The 26696-nt window shown below is 37.5% G+C and overlaps 1 protein-coding gene across 9 annotated transcripts in view; it reads left to right on the top strand.

Annotated features, from left to right (window-relative positions):
- Positions 1 to 26696, top strand: part of PRKDC (protein kinase, DNA-activated, catalytic subunit) — a 175429-nt gene that overhangs the window by 103336 nt on the left and 45397 nt on the right. For all 9 annotated transcript variants that reach the window (XM_081265647.1, XM_081265646.1, XM_081265643.1 and 6 more), the window contains 11 exons: positions 2394 to 2518; positions 2593 to 2742; positions 3994 to 4167; positions 4705 to 4803; positions 6229 to 6436; positions 7558 to 7747; positions 8736 to 8954; positions 12657 to 12769; positions 14779 to 14910; positions 16971 to 17150; positions 25656 to 25861. In XM_081265647.1, coding sequence (XP_081121773.1) covers positions 2394 to 2518; positions 2593 to 2742; positions 3994 to 4167; positions 4705 to 4803; positions 6229 to 6436; positions 7558 to 7747; positions 8736 to 8954; positions 12657 to 12769; positions 14779 to 14910; positions 16971 to 17150; positions 25656 to 25861 — 1796 coding nt within the window. The remainder of the gene's footprint in view (positions 1 to 2393; positions 2519 to 2592; positions 2743 to 3993; positions 4168 to 4704; positions 4804 to 6228; positions 6437 to 7557; positions 7748 to 8735; positions 8955 to 12656; positions 12770 to 14778; positions 14911 to 16970; positions 17151 to 25655; positions 25862 to 26696) is intronic.

The raw sequence follows: 26696 nt of genomic DNA, 5'->3' as shown, positions 1-26696 counted from the left end.
ACACATCTGCTGCAGGCCACTCATTGTGATGAAGTTCTGTGAAGGGGTTAAAGGTGAAGCTCAGTTGTAGAGCACTTGCCTAGCATGTGTGAAGCCTTAGGTTCCTTCCCCAGCACTGCAGGCAGACACACACACACACACACACACACACACACACACACACACACACACATGCTGTGCAGGTCCCAGGGTCTTCCTGTTGCAGTCTGGACAGATGACATAGGTAACTACTACTTCGACACTTTCTTGGCTCTCTTCCTACTTCCCTAACAGCTTCTTTTTTCTCTCCTTAGATGCCTTTCCCCATTTTGGTCCTCTCTTTCATACTTCCCTGCCTATCTCATCCAGCCTCATAGCTTTAAAAAACACCCTTTATGTTCATTATTCCCAAATTCATAGCTCCACTCCACATCCTTCTGACAGAAAAGGCTAGGGTGGAGTCCAGGTTGTGGTTGCTGTGAGTCAGCTAGGAGAGGCTTAGGACAGCCCGGGTGACCCTGAGTGGACACCCAAGGACCCAAGACAGCAGATTGGATCCTTGTCCATTTCCCTGATTAGGAATTCATTTGAATTTAAAATAAAGTTAAAAAAACTCAAGGAAACGAACCCCCTTGGGAAGTTCAAACTTCACTTATAATTTATTTTAGGGATTACCAGCTATTTTTGTAATTAAAAAAATTAAAAATTTAGAGTAACTTGTTACCACATGATTCTAATGCCCCTATATATTATTAAGTTTAAATGTGTGTAACATGCTTTATTTTCACCAAATGTGGAACACATTATAGCTGATTCCTAGATTTATTTTCTCATTACTTAAATTTCAACTTAAGAAGGATAATAAACACTTTTGTTTCACATGTGTAAGTACGAGAGTGGTATAGACAGTGTAGAAAATAAAATAAATTTGGATAATAAAAATAAAATATAAAGGAGTAAGTAAAGCAGTTCACATTCTCCCTGCCAAGTCACTCTCAGCAGCTGCACACCTAGCTGTAGTGGCTCTGATCACCACTGTGTTTATATGCCCCCTTTTCTTCTGTTTGCTTTATCTGTACTATTCTATAACTTTTTTTCTTTACTTGCTAGACTTTGACCCTGTCATTAGATTAAATACTCTTAGTTAAAGGACATATCTTATGCCAGTCAAGCACTCTGCCACTGAGCTACACCCCCAACCCCAAAAGACATCATATGAATCAGTAGGGAAATACTTGAAATATTTTACACGGGGTTCAAAACCACTGAAATTTGTGGTTAAGGATTTCCCTGGAACATAATTTTAAGTAGTCTCATACTGGTAAATTTGTATTGAAAAACTATCCATTTGATCTTAGTGCCTTTGAAATGTTGCTTTCTCCTTTTCTGTCTTTGTGAAGAAGCAGGTGAGTGAGCCGTGAATGAAGAAAGTGAACATTTTCCATAAATTCATTCCAGCAGACGCTGTCCAGTACTTGTCTATATTGAGTTCCTACTTTTGAGAACTTGTTAGTTTCAGCCCCGGAAGACATAACAGGCCGTATCTGTGCCCTTAGAGAGCTGACAATTACAGAGGGGACAGATAATATGCAAATGAGTATTTAACAGTAGATTTGAAACAAATCCCCTTTGAAATTAAAAGCAGCTTCCTGATTCCTGCATAATGATGAGGACAGACCCCAAGGAAACTAAGACTGACATATTGTCTGACTAAGCACAGCCTATCTCAGTCTACATATATGTATTGCCTGGCTTTGGTCTTTATGAATTGTAACTGTCTGTGAGACGAATGGAGAAACAATCTAGCTGCTTCTCTCTAGTTTAATCAAACTGCATAAAGTCCATTTTTTCTTTTTCATCCTTTTGCCTATTTCAAATGCCAGTTTGTGGCCAAAGCCAGCCAGCCGGGATCCCTGCCTTGGCTGCTGGTAACACAGTAATACATGGTAAAGAGACAGTGGGATATAGGCAGAGACACAGTATAGGGGCTGTTAGAGTAGTTTAGAAACTGGTCTATGAATGTTTGACCAGATCTGAACATTATAAATCATGTCCTAAACTGTATTTGAGACACATTAAAATTAATTTTAGATTCTCAAAGGATTTACTTGCAGCATTTCTGTGTCAGAAGGAGGCGAGGGCATTAAGCAGTTCATAGCACACTACCAATTGCGTGGCCTGGTTTCCTCTCATAGGACCTTCTCAAGAACCCTGAGCCTCAGAAGTATCTGGTATTAATACAAACTCCTGAGCATTCCCAGTGCTTCCTTCTTCATTTTCCTTGCGAACCCAGGTGTAAGAGAGAGCACTGGACATCTTCCTTGGGTTCACTTAAATACTCAAGATGTACCTTTTTTTCATTACTTAACGTAAGTTTCCATTTTTATGTATTTGAAAGAAACTTAATGTTTCAGGTCTTGGAGGAGTCGGTGTGTGAACTGGTTGTGAAACAGTTGAAGCAACATCAGAATACTAAGGAGGACAAATTTATTGTGTGCTTGAACAAAGCAGTGAAGGGCTTCCCTCCCCTGGCTGACAGGTAGGGCTATGGGGTCAGTTGTGGCGGGTGGGGTCAGCAGCAGTCCTCTCATCAGGCTTCTTACCATCCGTTAGGTTCTTGAATGCCGTATTTTTTCTGCTGCCAAAATTTCATGGCGTTATGAAGACGCTTTGTCTAGAGGTGGTACTTTGTCGTGCAGAGGAAATAACAGACCTGTATTTCCAGTTAAAGAGCAAGGACTTCATTCAAGTCATGAGACATAGGTGGGTAAACACCAACCCCACGCCTTCAGATGTTAAGTGGATCATAAAATGTTAATTTGTTTAGATATCTCTTTCAACTCATTAAGCACTTGCCTGTTTTCATGAAATACATGTCTTTTGAAATTTAAGAGGAAAAGGTGAAGATGGTGTAGGAATGAAATGTAAGCAGGAAGTGGGCCTGCTCACAGGCCCCTCTGTCCAGGTGCCTGCAGAGGTCACATCCAAGCCTTGTGTATTTCACTGACAAATACATGAGGTGTCCTAGGGCATTGCATTGTCAGGCTCTCTTTAGATTTAGAATGTGTGAATTTATGTGTTAAAATTGTTCATTTATTTCCAAAATTGCAGTGTAGCATAAAAGTAAACTTAAAAGAGAAAGTTGCCACTGTTACCCTATGTACATGTATGATTACACTACGGAAGTGGCTCTGCACCAGATACAGCCAGAGGAATAAGAAGTTGAGCTTCATTTGTGTCCAAATGCATTCTACTATCATGTATGACTAATTAGAACAAACAAAAATAAAAAGAGAAAGCTGTGCATCACTTAAATTATTTTCTTCTCTATAGTCTTTTTCCAGTCTTCATCTATGTATTTTACATAGTGATAAATTCCTGACATTTGTATAATGTGCCAGTAACAAGGAATATAAATCATTCTCTTCTGATATCCTTCAGTAAATATTTACTGTGTACTGTGTCTAAGGCATTAAGCTGAATACTTTAAGGAGTAAAACATAAAAATAGGTGTTTACTTCATTTAGGACTCAGACTATACTTCAGTTCACACCAAGTAGCACTTGAATTTTGGATTTTATGATTTCTTTTTACTTGTATCTTATTTTGTTTGCCACCATCAAGTATTCTTTTTTAAAATAAACTTTTTACTTTGAAGTAGTTAAAAGATAGTCTACAGAATTCCCACACCTTTCACCCAATGTCCCCATTTTTAATAATGGTGTAGTTGTCAAAACAAAGAAAGTAACATTAGCACACTACTGATAAATAAGTGAAACCTTATTTGCATTTTACTCATGTCTTTTTTTCTATTTCAGAGTCCAGTCCATTTTAGTATATTTAATTGTTGTCTTATAGGTGTAGTATTATAACATTTTTCCCCCTCTTTTTATGGTGATGGCAATATCATAACAAATTTTGAAACTGTAGAACACCAGAAAAAAGAAAACATTGGTTGTCATGCTTCGAAAGTATTATAATGTTAAATTGGTGCATTTTAAATTTTTATTATAGAGACGATGAAAGACAAAAAGTATGTTTGGACATAATTTATAAGATGTTGGCAAAATTGAAACCAGCAGAACTCCGAGAACTTCTGAATCCTGTTGTGGAATTTGTTTCCCATCCTTCTCCAATTTGTAGGGAACAAATGTATAATATTCTCATGTGGATTCATGATAATTATAGGTAAACCATACATTGACATTTTATACTTCTTTTTTGAGGGATCTTTTGGGTATATTTAACAGTCTGGAACATAATAAAACATTTTTTAGTCATATAATTTAGCATATTGTTTTCTTATTTTAACTTATTTCATGTATGAGTAGGAATTCAGAGAGTGAAATTATTGGTTGAGTTAAAAGTACCCGAGTGTCCTCATAAAACTTATTTTAGTAGTTATCCTTTTAAAATCTTGACAAAATTGAGGAGATGCCTCTGCCAGGACCCCACCTCCCTGGGGGACCCTCACCTTTCCTGCCCCTTTCCCTTCCCCTTCTGACAGCAGTGACAGGAGTCACTAGAGAACGGGGCAGGTCTGGCCTACACCCCCAGAGTAAGGTGCCCACTGTGCCAATGGGAGGGACAGTCTCATGACAAGTCAGCCTTCTTAATTCAATTCTAAGACAGTGGTTAGATTGAACAAAAGAACTAGAATGGTGTATTAATGTTCTTCTTTTTTCTTTTCTTTTTTTTTTTTTTTTTTTTTTTTTGCTTTCTCAGAGATCCAGAAAGTCAAACAGATGATGACTCCCAGGAATTATTTAAGTTGGCAAAAGATGTGCTGATTCAAGGATTGATTGATGAGAACCTTGGGCTTCAGTAAGTGTCCCTCTGGAATAATTGGGCCAAAACAATTAAATTTTAGGAGTATTGCTTTCTAGACTAGATTTGAGTATATCTCAGTAGTTTTAAAAATGTATTTGTAGTGTTAGCATTTTCTCTACATCTTGCATTTCATAATGTTTAGTAAAAATGTATTTTTTTATTTATTTTTAAAGAAAGAGAGAGAGAGAATTTTTTTAATATTTATTTTTGTAGTTTTCGGCAGACACAACGTTTGTATTTGGTGCTGAGGATCGAACCCAGGCCGCACGCATGCCAGGCGAGCGCGCTACCACTTGAGCTACATCCCCAGCCCGTAAAAATGTATTTAAAATCACATTATGAAGAGTGTTTGCCTAGCACGTGTGAGACACTGAGTCTGATCCTCAGCACCACATAAAAAATAAATAAATAAAATAAAGGTATTGTGTCCAACTACAACTAAAAAAAATATTTTTAAAATCCTGACAAATTACTTTAAAATAAAACTGGTGAGGACAAAGCACTCTACTCAGTGAGTTACAGTGTTTCAAAATGAAGAGAAAGTCTATGAGTATCTTACCAAGTACCAAAACATCTAAGAGACATCAACTTTTTATGTGATTTATCACTGATTTTTTTTCTATTCTACAATTTTAAACTCATTGAGTTTTTAAAAATTATATTTGGGTTCACAGTGGTGCACACCTATAATCCTAGCACCTCAGGAGGCTGAGACAGAAGAATCGCAAGTTCAAAGCCAGCCTCAGCAAAAGCAAGGTGCTAAGCAACTCAGTGAGACCCTGTCTCTAAATAAAATACAAAATAGGTCTGGGGATGTGGCTCAGTGAATGAGTGCCCCTGAGTTCAATTCCTGGTATTAAAAAAAAAGGGCTGGGGATGTGGCTCATGTAGTAGAGTTCCCACCTGGCATTCACGAGGCACTGGGTTTGATCCTCAACACCACATAAAAATAAAATAAAGATATTGTGTCCACCTAAAAAACTAAAAAATAAATATTTTTTTTAAAATTACATTTGAATTTCATAAACATTCATAAATTATAATACCTGAACTGATTTTTTGCTAATGTTGTAAAAAAATTTTGGTAGTAATTTTTGGAGTGAATTGTTGGTAGGGCACCTGCCTTCCATGCTTAAGGCCTGGGTTCAATCCCTATCACCACCAAAAAAAAAAAAAAAAAAAAAAAAACAACTTCCCAGAGAATAGAAGAAGAAAAGTACCAGTTAAATGTGATACATTTTGGGGATATGTGTTTCTCCTTCAACCCATGTTATTTTTTATAACTCAGATTATACTCTTTATACATGTGGTTTCTTTCATTGTAAAGCTTTCTGTGCCTACCCCACATGACACCATGTGCAGCATCTTTTTTCATTTGCCAGTATATAAGAATATGCTTTCTTCCTCTCTGATTTTCAGATTAATTATTCGGAATTTTTGGAGTCATGAAACTAGGCTACCTTCAAATACCTTGGACCGATTATTAGCACTAAATTCCTTATATTCACCTAAGATAGAAGTTCACTTTTTAAGCTTAGCAACGAATTTTCTTCTTGAAATGACCAGCATGAGCCCAGATTATCCAATCCCCATGTTTGAACATCCTCTGTCAGAATGCACATTTCAGGTGAAGTATTTACCTCTGTATTCATATTTTCTTTTCCTGTTGGTTAACTAGGAAATACCTAATGGCTTAATTAGAAAACTTAATTTTCTTGGAATATGTTCATACTTTATGAGATACTTACATGTACTGCCCTGCTTCTTGGAGGCTCATAATCGTCAGCCTCACACTGCAATTGGATTTCTTTCTCCCCTTCCTACTACTGCTCCTGCCTACCCAGTGGGTGCCAAGTTCGTGGTTTCTCATAGCAGCTGTAACAATCACCATGTGGTACATATAGACAAGGACATTACTGTAGTGGGGCGTCTGAATTGTAACCTAGTTCAGGTTGAGGATCCCTTATCTGAAATGCTTGGGATCAGAATTGGTTTGGATTTCAAAATTCTAGGGGGAGAGGCTGGGGTTGGGGGCTTAGTGGTAGAGTGCTTGCCTAGCATGTGCAAGGCCCTGGGTTCGATCCTCAGCACCACATTAAAAAATAATAATAATAAAGTATAAAAAAAATTCTTGGGGGAGCTATATTATGAGATATCTTTGGTTGGGGGAGGGATACAAAATTAATTTATGTTTCATACTCCCCTTATACATAGCCTGAAGATAAATTTATAGTTTTTTTAACAGGCCTGCATTTTGGCCATGACCTGTCATAGAAAGTCAGGTGTGGAATTTTCCACTTGTAGCACCTTGTTATCTGTTGCTCATGAAGTTTTAGATTTTGTAGCATTTTGGATTTTGGATTTTCCAATTACAGATGTAACCTGTCACCGTGCTTAGCACTCTTGGGAGAGTTGAGTCATTAGACTTGTAGAGGTCAGGTTATGGTGACGTGGCCATTACTGAGCATGGCATCAGCTTCCTAATGGAGAATGTTAATGGGAGGAGGATGATTTTCTCCCCCAGTAGTGATTCATTTTTGTACTTGGCAAATGATTGTTTTTGAGACTTTTAAGTAAGAAAAGGTTCTTCTTCACTTGCTTTTCACAAAGAAATATGAAATGACAGTACATATCTGCTGATGGTACCATTGGATTTTAAATAATAAAATAATTGGATTTTAAATAATTAAATAATTCAGAGTTGCTACAGAAGAATCATTATTTCCTTTGAAACTTTCTTACTTGCAGGAGTATACCATTGATCCTGATTGGCGTTTCCGAAGTACTGTTCTCACTCCAATGTTTATTGAGACCCAGGCCTCCCCAAGCACTCTGCAGACCCGAACCCAGGAAGGCTTCCTTCCAGCTCAGTGGCCAAAGGCTGGGCAAGTACGGGCTACCCAACAGCAGTATGATTTCACCCCTACACAAACTTCAGGTAACCAGTCGCCCAGTGCTATGACTTGTGGAAGCTTCTATTGCAAGAACACTGACCTTTTATGAGAGAAGTGAGAATAGCAAAAAGTCATAAAACCACAAGAAAGATGTATTAGTCAAAGGAGAAAAGAATGGAGGTCCCAGAATAGCTTCTCAGAGACAGAAAGTAGAGGGGTAGTTGCTAGAGGCTGAGGAAGAGGGAGATGAGGCACTATAGTGGGTATAGAGCGTCAGTTTTAAAAACTGAGGAAAATGGTCTAGAGATGGATGTAATGATGTGAATGGTCTTAGTGCCTTGAACTGTATACTTAAAAAATGGCTGAAATGGTAAACATTTGTATGTTTTACCACAATGTTTTTAGAAAGGAGAAAAGGATTATTTCTGACTAAAGGGACAGTTTCGGTAAATGTTTGTTTTGGTTTGGTTTTCTCCAGAAAACTATTTGTGCATTGAATTTAAAACATCTTATCTTACAAGCAAAGTAGAGCTAAACTAATTTATTTACTGTGTTAATAATTTATTAAACTTGTTCTTTCTCAAATGGCTTAATTGCTTCTTTTGATAAACAAAGTATAAATTATAGAGTAAAATCTTAATTTTATATAAACACTCGAGCATTTTTCCTTTTATACAATTGTGTTTTCACATTCTATTATATCTGGAAATAGGATGAATTTGAATAATCACAATGAAAATTCTGCAACACTAATTTTAGGAACAATGGACTTCTAGCACCTTATAGGAGATACAAAGTATCATGATCACAGCGGACAAAGGAGTACATTATTTTACAAGTGTAGACACTGAGACTCAAGTATCTGATCTACCCTGGGTTGCACATTGGGGAGCTGGCCGAGCCTCTGCCCAATGTCTCAGGTGGCTACAGAAGCCTGAATGCTGCTGGGTGTGCCCCAGCAGGTTTGCTGCCCTGTACAGACTAAGCTGTGGTGCCAAGAGTCCTCAATGCTCTGATCATATGTATTTGCAGATGGAAGAAGCTCGTTTAATTGGCTGACTGGGAGCAGTATTGACCCAATGGCAGATTATACGATCTCCTCTTCATCTGATACATTGCCTTCTTCCTTGTTGTTTGTCAACAAGAGGAAGGAAAAGTCACAGAGAGCTCCCTGGAAGTCAGTGGGACCTGATTTTGGGGGAAAAAGGCTGAGCCTTCCTGGGGATGAGGTGGATAACAAAGTGAAAGATGGTAAGTAAGCTTGCTGAAGCATGTTTAAAATAGTTTACCTTGTAAATTACTGCAGAATTTCTGAGTGTATCCCCTTTTCCTTATAGTCTGTAATTAAGCACTTTAAAATTCAATTCAGTAAATGTTGTCTGGGCACTTACCATGTTAAAAACATTTTTTTTTAGATGTTCCAGAAAAATTCTTTTTAAAGTTGGGAATAACATCCTTTCATTTAGTGACTTTCTAGAACATTAGGATGGGTTCAACAATACATTGGTGATCATCAAATGAGGTAGAATTAATAATCCACATCTCAAAAGTGAAAGAATTTAAATCCAGGTAGGGAATGTTCAGAAATACTGGGTGAAGGAGGAGCCTGAGAGCCTGGGATGCAGGAAGGCAGAAGATGAAAAGGAGAAAGATGGAGAAGTATGCAGTGTGTTTCGCAGGAGGGAGGGAATTAGAGCAGTTGAGTGAATGTTTACAGAGAGCGGACTCCATGCCAAGGACACAAGGGCCCTCCCTAGTTCAGGAAATGGGTGCTCTAGGACCTGAATCATGGTGAAGGAAGCTAAGAAGGAGACAGGCTTATGGGAGATGGAGTGAACTTTGGGAAGCAGCCACAAGATGAATTAAGCAGAGGCAGCAAGAAAATTCTGACCCTTTCCGAGAGAGATTTTTGGGGACAGCAAGTGGATTGAGGAGAACCAAGAGGCAAGGCAGAGGTATCATGATCCAGGGTCTTGGCTTGAAGGTGGGTGGGGTGGCTCCCAACAGCACAGTGGAATGCTGAGGGGGACAGTGGAAAGTTGGGCAGGCTTGTAGAACCAAGGCCAAGAGGGTGGGGCAGAGGGGAGTTTGGCTCTTTATGAAACTTGCAGCTCTCAGGCAGAGTGGAAGTCCAGAGGAAGAAAATGTGCAGCAAAAAGATCCCAAGACAAAACTCAGGGGTTATGCAATATATACATTTAGATTTATAGAAGATTAGGAGCAGGAGTAAATTCCTTTATTTGTTTGTATCAGAGTTATATGTGCATATCATTTGAAGAGTCAGACACTTCTCAAACGCTTGTTAGAAGAAACAGCAACTCTGCATATTGTCTTGTCAGAGGCAGCCATTTATAACCCACTTACCTGAGTTTTGTTCTTCCGTATCTTCAAGCTTTTTCTTTCAGTATTAGTCATTCTCATCTGGTTTTATATGATAACCATTTGAGGATTGGCCCTTCTCCCTCACCCTGCTTATCACAAGGACTCAGTCATGTCCACCAATGTTCTTTCTTCCTGCTCAATTGTGTCATAGTCCTCATTTCAACAGTATTCAGTGTTTTCTTCTTATTTTTGACTATGTGGTATTATTTGTGATTGGACCACAAGTAACACTATGATTTTTTCTTTCTTGTGTATTTTTTCCTAAGTAGTAATTATTTTGGTTTATGTGTTTAGTTTTCTACATATTTATCACCAGATTTCCCTGAGTTCTGTAGTTGTCTTTTACTGTGTCCCAACATGTAGAGATCCCATCTTTTTAATTTTTGTGTGCATGTATCTGTGTAAGTGGTACTGAAGACTGAACCCAGGGGGGCTTTACCACTGAGCTACTTCCCCAGCTCTTTTTATTTTTTATTTTGAGACAGGGTCTCTCTGAGTTGTTGAGGCTGGCCTCAAACTCACAGTCCTCCTGCGTCTATTTCCCAAGTCTTTGGAATGACAGAAGACATGTGCCACCATGCCAGGCTTAGTTAGCCATCTTCTTAAAGAAACTCTCCTGGATCCTTGGGCTCCCCCTACCTACCTGCATGCCCCAGGGCCTCTGCTCCTCATCCTGAAGATTCCTTCACTTCCCTGGACCTGAGTTTTCCAACTTCGTTGGTTATTCCTTCTTCTTGGTGGAGTAGTTCCTCAGTAGTGTTCTGAGAAAAGGGTCCTAAGCTGGAAGTTCTTTTAATGATCTTGTTGCCACCATATTGTCTTCCAGAGCATGCACACCTGGGGTCTTGTTGAGTTGTAGACGTCCTGGTAGGGAACTATCAGGTACTAGCAGAGACATGGCATTCTCCTTATTGATCTTTTGTAAGAACTTGTGTCTTTTTCTCAGCGGATCTCAGATCCTCAGATCTCTTTTCAAACAGTTTTCTGAAAACTCAAAAAAGTGTCTTTTGTTGCAAGTCTGCTTTAATCTATTCCTCTGGCCATAAAGTAGGTCCTTTTGACCCTAAACTTCTATTTCTAGTTCAAGAATATCATCTTGATTTTTGTTGATGACTTCTTCACCTCAGTTTGTCTCTGTTTTCTCTTTGGAGTCCTACTGATCAGATATCAGACCTCTGGATTATCCTTCTAAGTCTTCCTACTTTTTTTTTTTCCTATTGTCTTTTTTATAGAAAATATCTTCAACCTCATCTTCTAACCCTTCCTTTTGAGCTATCATGTTTTTAATATCCATGAGCTGTTTTTGATCTCTGAATATTTCTTTAGTCCTTGATTCAAAACTGTAGCACCTACTTTTATCTTTTTGATAAATGGGAATTGTTTGAATTTTTTTTCCCTGCATGGTCTACTTTAACAGTTGTTCTTTCACTATCATTTATTTGGGTTTCTGTCTTTCGTATTTAAGCTTTCCTCAAATGTCTGATGATTTTTGATTTTTGGCTTGTGTTTCCAGGTGGGGCACTTAAAAGGTGTTTGGAATAATGCATATTGGGACTGAGTGGGTGCAAGATGGGGTAGAAGTGGACCATGACACAGACCCCTGATGCATCAGCTCTTCTGTCCTGGTTGATGTCCGCAGAGGCAAACTTCCCACTTGGCTGCCTGTAAGCTAAAGGCCTCCTGTTAGCATGTCAGGGCCACTACCGGTTTCAGAAGTCCTCTTGGACACTGCAGATTCTGGGATGGCCTTTCCCAACTTGTAGCCATGCATGTGGGGACTCTGCTCTCATTTCGTACCTCCTATTGCAGCTTCACTTTTGCCCCTTCTCCAGTCCAGCCATATCCTGAGCCTTTGAGATTCTCTCCAGGATCTATTATAGTTAAAGCTTCGCCCCGGGGTTTCATAAACTGACTTCCAGACCACTCACATGTAATCGAATCAAACCTTTATTGAAGCACACCGGTGGCGGCTGACCAGAACATAAAGCTGTTCCCCTGATCAGCCCCGAACAATTGCAAGGGCACTCTTATAAGCCTGAAAACCGCAAAAGGGATGTTTGGGGGTTTAGCCAATTCAAGCAAGCCAGGTTACAGAAGCAGGAGATTGCAGTCAAGTGGCGGGAAGCCTAACCAATCACAGTTAGTCCAGTCACCCCAGTTACAGAAACAGAGCCCCCTTACCCTAGTTACAGAAACAATGCCCTGTTAGGTAGTTCTGTGTTCTTAAAGGTTTCTATAGTAAAAAGGAAAAGAACATCTTGCCTCAGTCATGACCCTTCTACTTGGCATGGTTGTTTTACAGGATGAAGTCATAAAACAAAATGGAATCACATTTGCTTCTACTATCACAGATTCACTTTCTTGTTCTTTAGCTTCCAGAATTGCTGAGACACAATAATCTTATGTCTCCTCTTGCTATTCTTTCTAAGTTTATATCTTTAAGAAAATACTAAGTAAAAATATTAAAGTGGAAAAGCACACACTTTTACTTTAGGAGCTCTTGGGAAGGAGTTGAGGCTGAGTGCACATATTGAATTGACTGTCAGTAACCAACCCCACTCTGTCCTTCAGGCACAGCCAGCCGAGCAGAAATACTAAGATTACGCAGACGATTTTTAAAGGACCAAGAAAAACTCAGTTTGATGTATGCCAAAAAAGGCCTTGATGAACAAAAACGAGAGAAGGTTTGTATCTTTTTCACAAATGTGATTGGTCAGAAATGCCTGTTTTCTATCAAAGAATATATACGAGGAAATAAACGCTCTGTCAGATATTGGTTCCAGTGTTGATTTGCAAACCAAAATTGCATAAACAGCGCTGTGTGTGTTAAGGTTACATGTGAACCAAAGCTCCTCTGGTATCTCAGTTGTGAAGGGTGCTCATGATGTCTGATGAGAATCTTCATTCTCCTGAGTCTGTGCTCTGCTTGGTTCACATACTGCTAGGATCTGGCTTTTCCTCTTTCTGCTATTCAGTGCAGCTTAGCTTCACACTTGCCTCTCTATAGTTCAGTTTTTCCCAGAGGTGGAAACATGACCACCGTTTATTCCTTGGTTTTATATCCTACAGCATCAGCTGCTCTGGGAAGGGATTAACCCAGCTGTCCGCCGCAAGGCCAGAGGGCCCATCTTGGGTTGAGGCCCACAACTGGGGTTAGACTGAGGCCATGGGACAGGGAGGGGATGGCAGCCCTAAGGACCAAGTAAGCTGGGTTACCAGAAAATCCAGACACCTCTGATGAAGGTGTGATTAGAGACACAGGTATGGCATGAATTAATTTTACACGTTTCTAAAAATGTATAAATAATGGCTGAGTGCAGTGGCATATGCCTGTAATCAATCCCAAGTGATTTGGGAGGCTAAGGCAAGAAAATCACAAGTTGGAGACTAGCTTAAGGAACTAAGTGAGAGACTGTCAAAATAAACATGAAAATTGAGAGTAGAACATCCCTGGTTAAATCTCTAGAACCACAAAAGAAAATAAATAATGAAAAGAATTTGTTTAACTATAGCTTCAGTTTTGCTTAAATCAGTAAATACGACAAAATTTCCAAGAAAGTGTAGATAGTGAATTAAAATCTCTTTCATTATTCCAATTCATTGTAAACCTTCAACTATTTCTAAATGTATGAAGCAGTTGAATGGTTCCTCTGACTCTTTTGTGAGGAGAAAATGTACTTTTCATCCATCTTCTTGACTCTAATTACAGCCATTCTTTTGAGGAGTAGGGTCTAAATTCAGAGTGTACTTAGGACCCTCTCTTGCTCCGTTACTTCCTCAGAGAAATCGGGGCTCCTGATTAAACTTGAAACCTAACAAGGCCTGCCTGAAGGAAATAGTAATGTGTGGTCAGTAGAAGGAAGAGAAACCAGGATTACTGGGTAGATGTTGCAGGTAACATTTTGGCCTGATACAAAGAAGAGTTTTGTAATAATTGATCAGTGCAGTTACTTACTGTGTGTGGTCATGCATTTCTTCTGACACGGACATTCAAGTGTGAAGCTATTTGCCCAGTAATTGGGTGGCACTGAAATAATTCGACATCTGAAGGCTGGGCGTTTGTGGTCATGTATTCATTGAACAAATAAGCCTGGAGCATTTTACTCAGTACCAGGCACTGTGTTGTAGAAGTGAGCAGAATATAAGCCCTTGTGGAGTCAGTCCAGTGCACGACAGACAGAAAAATAAGTTGAAATTATAATGTGTAATGTCAGAAATAAACCAAGTAATGAGCACATCTGGGAAAGTCCTGGGTTAAGAGGTGGTAGAACGCCTCTCTGGAGAGAGAATACTAATAAGATGGTTCCCCAATGTTGAAGGAAAGCTGAAGATGTATTCTAAGCAGGGTGGAGGCATCACATCACTCTGGGCCTTGGAGCCAAGGCTTACTCTTAGAGGAATTAAAAGGAACCACAGTTATATTTCTTAAAAGTTTGAAATCAAATTTGATTTATTAATATTCAGATTACTTCATAATGAATATTTAAATAACCTTTTCACTGCTTATCTGCCATAATAATTTTATTGTGGATTTATCACTTATTATAAACTGGTCAGGTATAATGACTAAACCAGTGTGAATAAAAATGGTTGTCCTTTTATCTTTATGTTAAAGATGGATGGATCCTGGCAATTTCATTTGATTTTCTTAAGTAGAATTCTAATGTTCCTTCTTTGTTTCTGGTGATTATAGGAGATCAAGAGTGAGTTAAAAATGAAGCAGGATGCCAGGGTTGTTCTATACAGAAGTTACCGCCATGGAGACCTTCCTGACATCCAGATTCAGCACAGCAGCCTGATCACCCCATTGCAGGCTGTGGCCCAGGTCTGCCCTGATCACAGTGTTTTCTGTTGATAGGTTAAAAGCTGTGGGTCCAGGAGTGTGCTGTATGTGTGTTCAGGCTACAATGTCATAAGTGAATTGTTGGTTGTCCTTAATGGTGTACTTGGTTTAAAAACTGTTTCAAGTCCCATCTCTGCCATTTCCTAGTTTTAGGACTTCTTTTCCCATGATAAGACTCTGACTTAGAGTTATCAAGAATGGGGCTCTAAACTGAACATGCATGCCCGTTCAGGTCAGTTAATGCTCTGAGCAACAGGATCTCTATCTGTAAATTCAGAATAAAATCTGTTTTTATGGGTTAGAGATGTGACTCAGTGGTGGCCTAGAACCCCTGAGGCCCTAGGTTTGATTCTTGTTTTTTTTTTTTTAATAAGAAAAGGAAGAAAAAGATGCTTTTCTTATCCAATAATTGTAGAATGAAATAATCATTGTAATCTTTAAAATGCTAAGCCAGTTAAATCATTGCTTATCCCAAATGCATTTTTAGGGGGACTAGGGAAGTAAGTTTATCAGTGGGATTGGTTTTCTCTGATAAATTAATAACAGAGGACTGTAAATCATTTTCTAAGTTACTAAGATACAAAGTAAAGCTTTGTGAGGGAATGATACTTCCTAACTGAATTCTTATCCCCCAAAGGCATGATTTCCTTGACTTTTACTGAAATAATAATTTTAAAAATCAAAGAGTGTTTTGTTTTGTTGTGTTTATTTGTTTGGTATGTGTATGTGTGTGTGTGTGTGTGTAAAAACATTATGCTGGGTACCTAAATATAATGCATTACTTTTTAAAAAAATATTATTTTGGTTGTACATGGACATAATACCTTTATTCTATTTATTTATCTATTTTTTGTGTAGTGCTGACCACCGAATCCAGTGACTCATACGTGCAAGGCAAATGCTTTGCCACTAAGCCACAATCCCAGCCCTAATGTCTTATTTTTTATTGTACTTAAATTTTCCAATTCTAATATTGATTATAATCATAGATTACATGTGTTTAGCCTATGAGCTTTTTATTTCATCTAAATAATTATGGATTGACAGGAATTTGTAAAAATGGTGTATCATTCACGTACCTTTCCCACACCTTCCCCTAGTGGAGACATCTTATGTGATTGTACTATAATATTAGTACTTAGGTATTGATACTGATACAGCAGTGTTAACAGACTATAGGCCTTGTTCATGTCATTTCCCCTGCACTTTCACTTTTACAGGTGTGTGTTTCATCCTGTGTACAGATTCACATAACTCACCATAGTGCAGCCCTTTGTTATCGTAAAGTGCCTTCAGCCTCACATTAAATTCTCCCAATAATCTTACGACATTGTGATATACAGATGTAGATAAGTTAGTGAAGATTGAATAGTGTGATAAAGCCATTGATCTCTGTGGATGTGGGGCAAGGGAGAGACCCCTGTTTTTCTAAGGTCCACTATTTCTCAGTTCCTAGTTCCCTGGTGTCTCATAGCACTGCCTCCGTAGTGAGGTTGACACCTACTCTTTGGTGTGCCCGGTCCACATGTGTTGTCTTGGTGAGTCTTCACCTCAACTCCTTGAGGCTTGTTCATCAGCCCCAGTTTAATGATGAGTAATTGGGGTTCCAAACTCAACTCAGATGCCTGTGTCATTACATGTTGATGAAGTTGGCCTTTAAATTAATCTCTTTAGGGCTGGAATTGTAGCTCAGTGGCTGAGTGCTTGCCTCACAAATGTGAGGCACTGGGTTCAATCCTCAGCACCACAGATAAATGAATAAACAAAATAAGATATTGTGTCCCTGTATAACTAAAAATATTTTAAGATAAAAGTAAAAAAAATTAATTTCTTTAAGTCAAAGGTACATGGGCTCATAGCATATATAACCAGATATATTTGATTAAAGCATTCCCTTGTATGATACCAGCTTAAACTTTCCAAAGAAATTAGGTATATAAGGGGATGTGTTTGCAGCAGTTTAATTTTCATGTAAAGCTCTGGTGAATCATAGTTTTTATACTTCAGACCCTAATTTGTCTTCAAATTTGAATTTTTTCTAGAGAGACCCAATAATTGCAAAACAGCTCTTTAGTAGCTTGTTTTCTGGGATTCTGAAAGAGATGGATAAATTTAAGACGATGTCTGAAAAAAACAACATCACTCAAAACTTGCTTCAAGACTTCAACCGTTTTCTTAATACCACTTTTTTTTCCTTTCCACCTTTTGTCTCTTGCATCCAGGTAAGTGTCTGCACAAGTTCTTTATAAAACACACATTGTCTGCCTTGACATTCATTGTATGGCTAATGTTATCATCACTTTGTTTCTCAAGGTGAAACTCTTGATAGAAACAAGGTATTTAACAGAGTAGAAGTATCATTTAGGTCACCTCAAATGGTCACATGTAATCTATTGCCTTCCCCCCCCCCTGCCCCCCAAAAAAAACACTATCTTATATGACAGGATAATCTGAAATCAAACTTACATAAAAGTGTTTTTTTTTTTTTTTTTGTAGTCAGCCAATCCCTTTAAACCTTCATTTTGTTTACTTCTTTTTCTTTATGTAGCATTTCACCAAATTCTCTCCCGTCTCCTGAGATATTGATTGAGCGCATGCCTGGTAATGAAGAGGCAAAATTCCTGCCTTCCAAGAATCTGCTTTCTTGATTGCCAACAGGCAGTCTACCGAATAATATAGAACAGAAGTGTTAGGTAGCACTTAAGGAATGCAGAAGTAAAAGTGCATCCTAGCACTTAAGTCATACAGAAGTGTTAAAGTGGCATAGGGTGATAACCAAGTGTAGATAGCTCCTTGCCTAGGGTACGTGTATATGCCCATATTTACCTGGAGGCAGTGGTTGGAGAAGTGCTTTCTAAGGTGACTGGTTTGGGCAGAGAACTTAACGTAGGTGTGCTTTCAGTTACTACTTAAATATTCTTAGCAAAAGATTATCTTCTTTCGGCAGCAGCAAGGTCTGGCCCTGCAGAGGATGTCAAATCCAATTATTCATTTCAGCTCTTCAGTACTCCTTAACCTCAAACCCCCTCAATAAAATTATTTGATCCCAAAACAAAACAAAAACAACAAAAAAGAAGGGATTATCTTCTCACATAGTAAATGTTTTGTGTGCCATCCCAAACATGGATCATTACATCTTCCCTTATAGAAAATTTCTGATTCATTTTAGTATTTATTTATCTCATGACCTCCCTGAAATAATTAAATTTTTAAAAAAATATATTGTTCATCAGTAGTATTAGTTTATAAAATAAACTGAGTTATAATTCTCTGAATTGAAGTACTCAGTTTTTCTGTTTTATTCTTTTTTGATATAGCATGAAAGTATAAAATAGCTTCCTTTTATAATTAGCTCTATTTCTCTTGGCTTACAGTTTACAGATAGAGTTCCTTCATTGTTTTTCTCTTATCCACACTGTAGATAATAAAAATGTTTCAGTAATCATAAGGAGTTAGCCGGTATTTTATTTATTTATTTATTTGTTTATTTTTTAGTTGTAGATGGACACAATATCTTTTATTTTTATTTGTTTATTTTTATGTGGTGCTGGGGATTAGGGCCTTATACGTGCAAGGCAAGCACTCTACCACTGCACTACAACCCCAGCCCTAGACAGGATTTTAAAATAAGTTTTTCTTTACATTGTATTCTTTTAAAAAAAAATTTTTTTTAATACTTTTTTAGTTGTAGATGGACACAATATCTATTTATTTTTACATGGTGCTGAGGATCGAACCCAGTGCCTCACACATTTGAGGCAAGTGCTCTACCACTGAGCTACCACCCTAGCCCCCCCTTTGAAATTCTTTATTCTATTTGTTATATATGAAAGCAGAATGCATTACAATCATATTACACATATAGAGCACAATTTTCATATCTCTGGTTGTATGCAAAATATATTCACCCCATTCATATCTCTTCATATAGGAACTTAGGGTAATGATGTCCATCTCATCCCACTATCTTTTTTACATTCCTTGCCTTCTTCTTTCCATTCCCTCTCCTTTGCCCTATCAAGAGTTTATCTAATATTCCCATGCTCCCCTTTCCAACCCCACTATCAATCAGTCTCGTTATCAGAGAAAATATTCGACATTTGTTTTTTGGGGATTGGCTAACTTCACTTAGCATTATCTTCTCCAACTCCATCCATTTACCTGCAAATACCATGATTTTATTCTCTTTAATTGCTGAGTGATATTCCATTGTGCATATATACCACATTTTCTTTAACCATTCATTTGCTGAGGGGCATCTAGGTTGGTTCTACAGTTTAGGTATTGTGAATTGTGCTGCAATAAACACTGATGTTGCTGTGTCCCTGTAGTAAGCTGTTTTTAAATCCTTTGGGTATAGACCGAGGAGTGGGATAGCTGGGTCTAAGGGTGGTTCCATTCCCAGATTTCCAAGGAATCTCCATACTGCTTTCCATATTGGCTGGACTGTTTTGCAGTCCAACTAGCAATGTATGAGTGAGCATTTTTCCCCACATCCTCTCCAACACTTATTGTTGTTTGTGTTCTTGTTTGTTAGTATTTATTTTTTACTTTTAGGTGGACACAGTGTCTTTATTTTATGTGGTGCTGAGAATAGAACCCAGTGCCTCACACATGCTAGGTGAGCACTTTACCTCTGAGCCACAACCCCAGCCCTTGTTTGTGTTCTTCCTAGCTCCATTTTGACTGGAGTGAGATGAAATCTTAGAGTAGTTTTGATTTGTATTTCTCTAATTGCTGGAGATGTTGAACATTTTTGCATACATTTGTTGATTGGTTGTATATCACCTTCTGAGAAGTATCTGTTCAATTCCTTGGCCCATTCATTGATTGGATTATTTGTGTTTTTGGTGTTTAGCTCTTTGAGTTCTTTATATAACCTAGAGATAAATGCTGTATCTGATGTGCAAGTGGTAAAAATTTGCTCCCAAGATGTAGGCTCTCTATTCACCTCACCGATCATTTCTTTTGCTGAGAACAAGTTTAATTTGAATGCATCCCATTTATTAATTCTTGATTTTAATTCTTGTGCTATAGGAGTCTTATTAAGGAAGTAGGGGCCTAATCTGATATGATGGAGATTTGGGCCTCCTTTTTCTTCAGTTAGACACAAGGTCTCTGGTTTAATTCCTAGGTCCTTGACCCACTTTGAGTTGAGTTTTGTGCATGGTGAGAGATAGGTGTTTAGTTTCATTTTGCTGCATATGTGTTTCCAGTTTTCCCAGCACCATTTGTTGAAGAGGGTGTCTTTTCTCAAATGTTTGTTTTTGGTGCTTTTGTCTAATATAAGAAAACTGTAATTATGTGAGTTAGTCTCTGTGTTCTCTATTCTGTGCCATTGGTCTACTAGTCTATTTTGGTGCCAATACCATGCTGTTTTTGTTAATACTGCTCTGTAGTTAGTTTAAGGCCTGGTATAGTGATGCCACCTGCTTCATTCTTCCTGCTAAGGATTGTTTCAGCTATTCTGGGTCTCTTATTTTTCCAGATGAATTTCATGATTGCTTTTTCATTTTATGAGGAATGCCATTGGGATTTTGATCGGAATTGCATTAAATCTGTATAATGCCTTTGGTAGTATGGTCATTTTGACAATATTAATTTTGCCTATCCAAGAGCAAGGTAGATCTTTCCATCTTCTAAAGTCTTCTTTAATTTCTTTCTTTAGCACTTTGTAGTTTTCATTGTAGAGGTCTTTCACCTCTTTTGTTAGGTTGATTCCCAAGTATTTTATTTTTTTTAAGACCATTGTAAATGGGGTAGTTTCCCTCTCAGAGAAATGCCTTTGATTTATGGATGTTGATTTTGTATCCTGCTACTTTGCTAGAAGTTTTCTGGTGGAATTTTTTGGGTCTTCTAGGTATAGAATCATATCGTCAGCAAGTAGTTCTAATTTGAGTTCTTCTTTTCCATCTGTATCCCTTTAATTTCTTTTGTATAATTGCTCTGGCTAGATTTTCAAGAACTATGTTAAATAGAAGTGGTGACAGAGGGCATACCTGTCTTGTTCCAGTTTTTAGAGGGAATGCTTTCAGTTTTTCTCCATTTAGAATAATGTTGGCCTGGGACTTAGCGTGGAGAGCTTTTACAATGTTGAGATATGTTCCTATTATCCCTAGTTTTTCTAGTGTTTTGAACATGAAGCGGTGCTGTATTTTGTTGAATGCTTTTTCTGTGTCTATTGAGATGATCATATGGTTCTTATCTTTAAGTCTGTTGATGTGTTGAATTACATTTATTGATTTCTGTATGTTGAGCCAACCTTGCATCCCTGGGATGAATCCCACTTGATCGTGGTGAACTATCTTTTTGATATGTTTTTGTATTCGATTTGCCAGAATTTTATTGAGAATTTTTGCATCTATGTTCATTAGAGATATTGATCTGAAGTTTTCTTTCTATGATTTATTTGTCTTTGCCTGGTTTTGGAATCAGGGTGATATTGACCTCATAGAATGAGTTTGGAAGTGCTCCCTCTTTTTCTATTTCCTGAAATAAATTGAAGAGTATTGGTATTAGTTCTTCTTTAAAGGTCTTGTAGAACTCAGCTGTGCACCCGTCCAGTCCTGGGCTTTTCTTGGTTGGTAGACTTTTTTTTTTCTTTCCTTTTTTTTTTTAGAAGTAGTTGGACACAATTTTGTTTATTTATTTTTATGTGGTGCTGAGGATCGAACCCAGGGCCTTGCACATGCTAAACAATTGCTCTACCACTGAGACCCAATCCCAGCCCCGGTTGATAGACTTTTGATGGCATCTTCTATTTCATCACTTGAAATTGATCTGTTTAAATTATGTATATCATTCTGATTCAATTTGGGCAAATCATAGGACTCCAGAAATTTGTCGGTGCCTTCAATATTTTCTATTTTATTGGAGTACAAGTTTTCAAAATAGTTTCTAATTATCTTCTCTATTTTTTTGTAGTGTCTGTTGTGATATTTCCTTTTTTATCACATATGTTAGTAATTTGAGTTCTCTCTCTCCTCTTCATTACCATGGCTAAGGGTCTGTCAGTTTTATTTATTTTTTCAAAGAACCAATTTTTTGTTTTGTCCATTTTTTCAAATTTTGTTTTTTGTTTCAATTTCATTGCTTTCAGTTCTGTTTTTAATTATTTCCTGTCTTCTGCTTTTGGTGTTGATTTGTTCTTCTTTTTATAGAGCTTTGGGATGTAATATTGGGTCATTTATTTGTTGACTTTTTCTTCTTTTAAGGAATGAACTCCATGCAATGAACTTTCCTCTTAGAACTGCTTTCATAGTGTCCCAGAGATTTCGATACGTTGTATCAGTATTCTCATTCACCTCTAAGAATTTTTTAATCTCCTCCCTGATGTCTTTTGCAACCCATTGTTCATTCAGTAGCATATTATTTAGCCTTAAGGTGTTGGAGTGGATTTTATTTTTTATTTTATCATTGATTTCTAATTTTATTCCATTATGATCTGATAGAATGTAGGGTAGTATCTCTACTTTTTTATATTTGTTAAAAGTTGCTTTGTGGCATAATATATAGTCTGTTTTAGAGAAGGATCCATGTGCTGCTGAGAAAAAAGTGTATTCTCTCATTGAAGGATGAAATATTCTATATGTGTCAGTTAAGTCTAAATTATTGATTGTATTATTGAGTTCTATAGTTTCTTTGTTCAGCTTTTATTTGAATGATCTGTCCAATGGTGAAAGAGGTGTGTTAAAGTCTCTCAGAATTATTGTGTTGTGGTCTATTTGACTCTTGATCTTGAGAAGAGTTTTTTTGATGAACATAGACGTGCCATGGTTTGGTGCTTATAAATTTATTGTTATTTCTTGTTGATAAATGGTTCCCTTAAGCAGTATGAAATATCCTCTTTATCCCTTTTGATTAACTTTGGCTTGAAGTCTATTTGATATTAGGATGGAAACCCCTGCTTGTTTCCGCAGTCCGTGTGAGTGGTAAGATTTTTCCCAACGTTTCACCTTCAGTCTGTGGATGTCTTTTCTTATGAGATCAGTCTCTTGAAGGCAGCATATTGTTGGGTCTTTTTTTTTAATCCATCTGCCAGTCTATGTGTTTTGATTGGTAAGTTTAGGCCATTAACATTTGGGGTTATTATTGAGACATGATTTGTATTCCCAGTCATTTTTTAATTTAACTTGATTTGGTTTTTCCTTTGATTAGTTTTTCCTTTAGTGCAATACCTCCCTTTGCTGATTTTCAGTGTTGTTTTTCACTTCCTCTTCTTGGAATATTTTGCCTAGATGTTCTGTAGTACAGGCTTTCGAGTTGTAAATTCTTTTAACTTTTGTTTATCATGGAAGATTTTTACTTCATCATCAAATCTAAAGCTTAATTTTACTGGATATAAGATTCTTGATTGGAAAGTTTTTTTGAAGATTCATGTGGTGCTGAAGATCGAAGCCTGTGCCTCATGCATGCCAGGCAAGTGCTCTATCTGTAAGCCCCAGCCCCAGCCTTCCCTTTACATTGTATTCCGAAGTGATTTTTTAAGTCATAATTTCTAGTTTTGACCTGAGATTTACTAAAAACCTGGCTTTTCCATAGCTGTTGAGGAGAGTTATTAGCCATAAATGAGTAAATAGCTTATAGAGCTTGCTGGTTGCCATCAGACATGGAACAAGCTTCATGCTTACACAAGCTTCATGCCTACAGTTTGCAGTGTTTGCTATCATGACCTCCTTTTCAGGAACTTATATCTGAGAATGTAGTTTATTTTCTCTTCCCAGGTCATGCTCCGTATTTACAAAGGCTTTTGTTCTAGCAAATGACTAAACTAAAAGTTTACATTTCTACAATTTATCTTTTGCTTAGCAACTTATTATTTATTAACCAAAATGACACTGTAGAGCTGAACAAATAGTTAATCTTCTTGAAAATAAACTTAAAGTAACTCATTTAAATTATGCATGCATTTACATATACAGGAATGATAACCCAATAATAGTGATATATTCATTAAGCACATTTGCCCAGACTTATGTCATAAGGTTTATGCAATCATCAATAACATTGTTCTTACTATACTTTTGGAAACTAGAAGATAAGTAATTATGGAATGAGGAGAATTAAGATGTTTTTATATCTAAGCTTCCCTTTTATATCTAAGCTTTGCTTTCCAAATTAGAATGGTGTTGTCTCAAAATCTGATACATCAGCAAAGACAAAACTTTTGCTGTTATTAATTAAGATAGAATTTTATTTGGATTTTCTTTCTTATACCACTAGCTCATTTTTGTTTATTTAATTACTTAGGAGGATTTACATTTTTCCAGGATTCAGCTTGTGACCATACGGTGGCTGATATGTGTGGTACGGCTATTAGGGGAGTGGGTTGGGCCAGTGCAAGTGTACAAGGGCCATATTTTCAAGGTATGTGCACAGGTGCCATGTGCATAGAGACCCAGGTGCCTACATATAAGCTGTTCTTTTTTAATTTTATTCTTTTTAGATATACATGACAGGTGGTATTTTGACATTTTACATACATGGAGTACATTAGGATCCCACTCTTGGTTGTACATGATGTGGAGTTTCACTGGTGGTATATTCATACATGAATATGAGGAAAGTTATGTTTAATTCATTCTACTGTCTTTTCTATTTTCCTCCTTTCATTCCCCTTTGTCTAATCCATTGAACTTCAGTTCTTCCCTCCCCATCCTGTTGTGTGTTAGCATCCACACATCAGAAAGAACATTTGGTTTTTTTGGGATTGGCTTATGTCACTTAGTATGATAGTCTCCAGATTCATTTACTTACCTGCAAGAGTCATAAAGTCATCATTTTTTATAGATGAGTAATATTCTATCACATTTTCTTGATCCATTCATCTGTTGAAGGGCACCTAGGTTGGTTCCATAGTTAAAGCTATTGTGAATTGAGCTCCTATGAACATTGATGTGGCTGTGTCACTATACTATAGTATGTTGATTTTAAGTCCTTTGGGTGTATACCAAGGAGTGGGATAAGTGGGTCAAACTGTGGTTCCATTCCAAGTTTTCTGAGGAATCTTTGTACTGCTATCCAGGATGGTTGCACCAATTCGTAGCCCCACCAACAATGTATGAATGTACCTTTTTCCCAACATCCTTGCCAACACTTATTGTTACTTGTAACATACAGGCTGTTCTAATGAAAATGCTGACTCGTGGTAACATGTTATTCTGTATATAGATTTTAAGTTTATATTTCTTTGTTTTGATGGTTATAGGACTCTCACATTGAGAGTTAAAAGTAAAGCTCACTATGATAATTCCTGAAATCCTCTGTAGCCCCAGAATGAAAAAAAGAGGTTACATAGAATAATACACAAATGAATCACTCACTTTTTGTGATTGGATATGAAATCTTTGCCTTTCAGGTGTTCTTCTTAACAAGGCAGGCTAAGTATTCCTGGCAATTGCAATTGTTGGATATGTGTTTGGGGGTTGAAAGTTGTATATATATGGATATGTATATACACACACATATTTTTTTAGTCTTCATATTTTGCCAGTGGTTTTCTAGTTTTAAATGAAGCCCTAGATGTAAAAACAAAAGGTCATTTCCTCTTTTTAGTGAATGGAACAATGAAGGAAAATCTGTTAATAGAATTACACAGAGAAGCTTTTGGTGATATCACTATTTACGTCAAAACTTTCTTTTATGTTTAGTAAAGTGAATTAATCACTTGTGAAGATATGGTCCAAGTACCACAGGCTAAACAGCTACATGTGTTTATGGTTTCACAGGAAATCAGTTGCCAGCATGCAGACTTCCTGAGCCTGGACCCAGCCACTGTCCGTGCTAGCTGCCTAGCCAGTCTACAGCAGCCTGGGGGTATCCGCCTTCTTGAGGAGGCACTGCTTCACCTAGCCCCTGCAGAGCCGCTCAGCAAGCGAAGTCGGGGCAAGACCTGCCTCCCTCCTGACGTCCTCCGATGGATGGAACTTGCTAAGTAAGCTCGTGAGGGGCAAATTGCAGAACAGTGAATCCAAACAAAATAATAGAAACAAACTTGTCTTCATTTTGGCAGAAAATGAATAAAGTTGATAGTAACACTTCTGTGAAAGTTTATAGAAAATTGTTCATGCTGAGTACCATTCTGTGAGTCAAGAACAGATGCCATGAGAAGGAATGTGTTGCTCAAAGAAAGAGAATATTAATTGAACTGGTTAATTTCTTTCAGTAGATAGTTTAGACTCCGTGTTATCCAAGTTTAGCTTCTTTTAGAGTGTGGCTATAAATAATAGTTCCTGGTATTTTATGTTTTTTCCAGCTTTGCTGAACATAATAAAGTCGCTTTTATTTTTTCCATTAGGAGTCACAGTTTAATCCCAAATACTTTGTTATCTGAAAAAAATCCTATTTTGTAGGTTGTCATTGAGCATTCTATGTAATTCTTCCCTTACTGTGGTTTTATTGTGTGAAAGCCAGTGTCTAATTCTGAGAAGGTTGTTAGGTCAAGGTTGAAATTAAACCTGAATTTATTTTTTTAAAGAGATTTTTGGGTCTTTATGGGAAAAGATGGTAAAAGTAAAGACACAGAATCCCTGTATTTTTTGTTATATAGTCACTTCTGATCTTAATTGAGCACCATCACTGTGTAAGGCACTGTGCCAGGAACTTAAGAGACTGTGCAATGGATTAGACATTGATCACAGACTCAAAAAACTAAGGGTCCCAGAGGGTGTGTATGTAAACACTTTTCTATGTAACTCACTATAACTTGAAGTCGGAGGACATGGTGAGTACAGAAAGGGGAAGGACCCAGTGCAGGGCAATTCAGAGCC

This window comes from Spermophilus citellus, assembly GCF_964194105.1.
Source record: "Spermophilus citellus genome assembly, chromosome: 14".
NCBI lineage: Eukaryota > Metazoa > Chordata > Mammalia > Rodentia > Sciuridae > Spermophilus > Spermophilus citellus.
The sequence above is the reverse complement of the archived record's forward strand: the minus strand, read 5'-3'. Positions and strand labels throughout refer to the sequence as shown.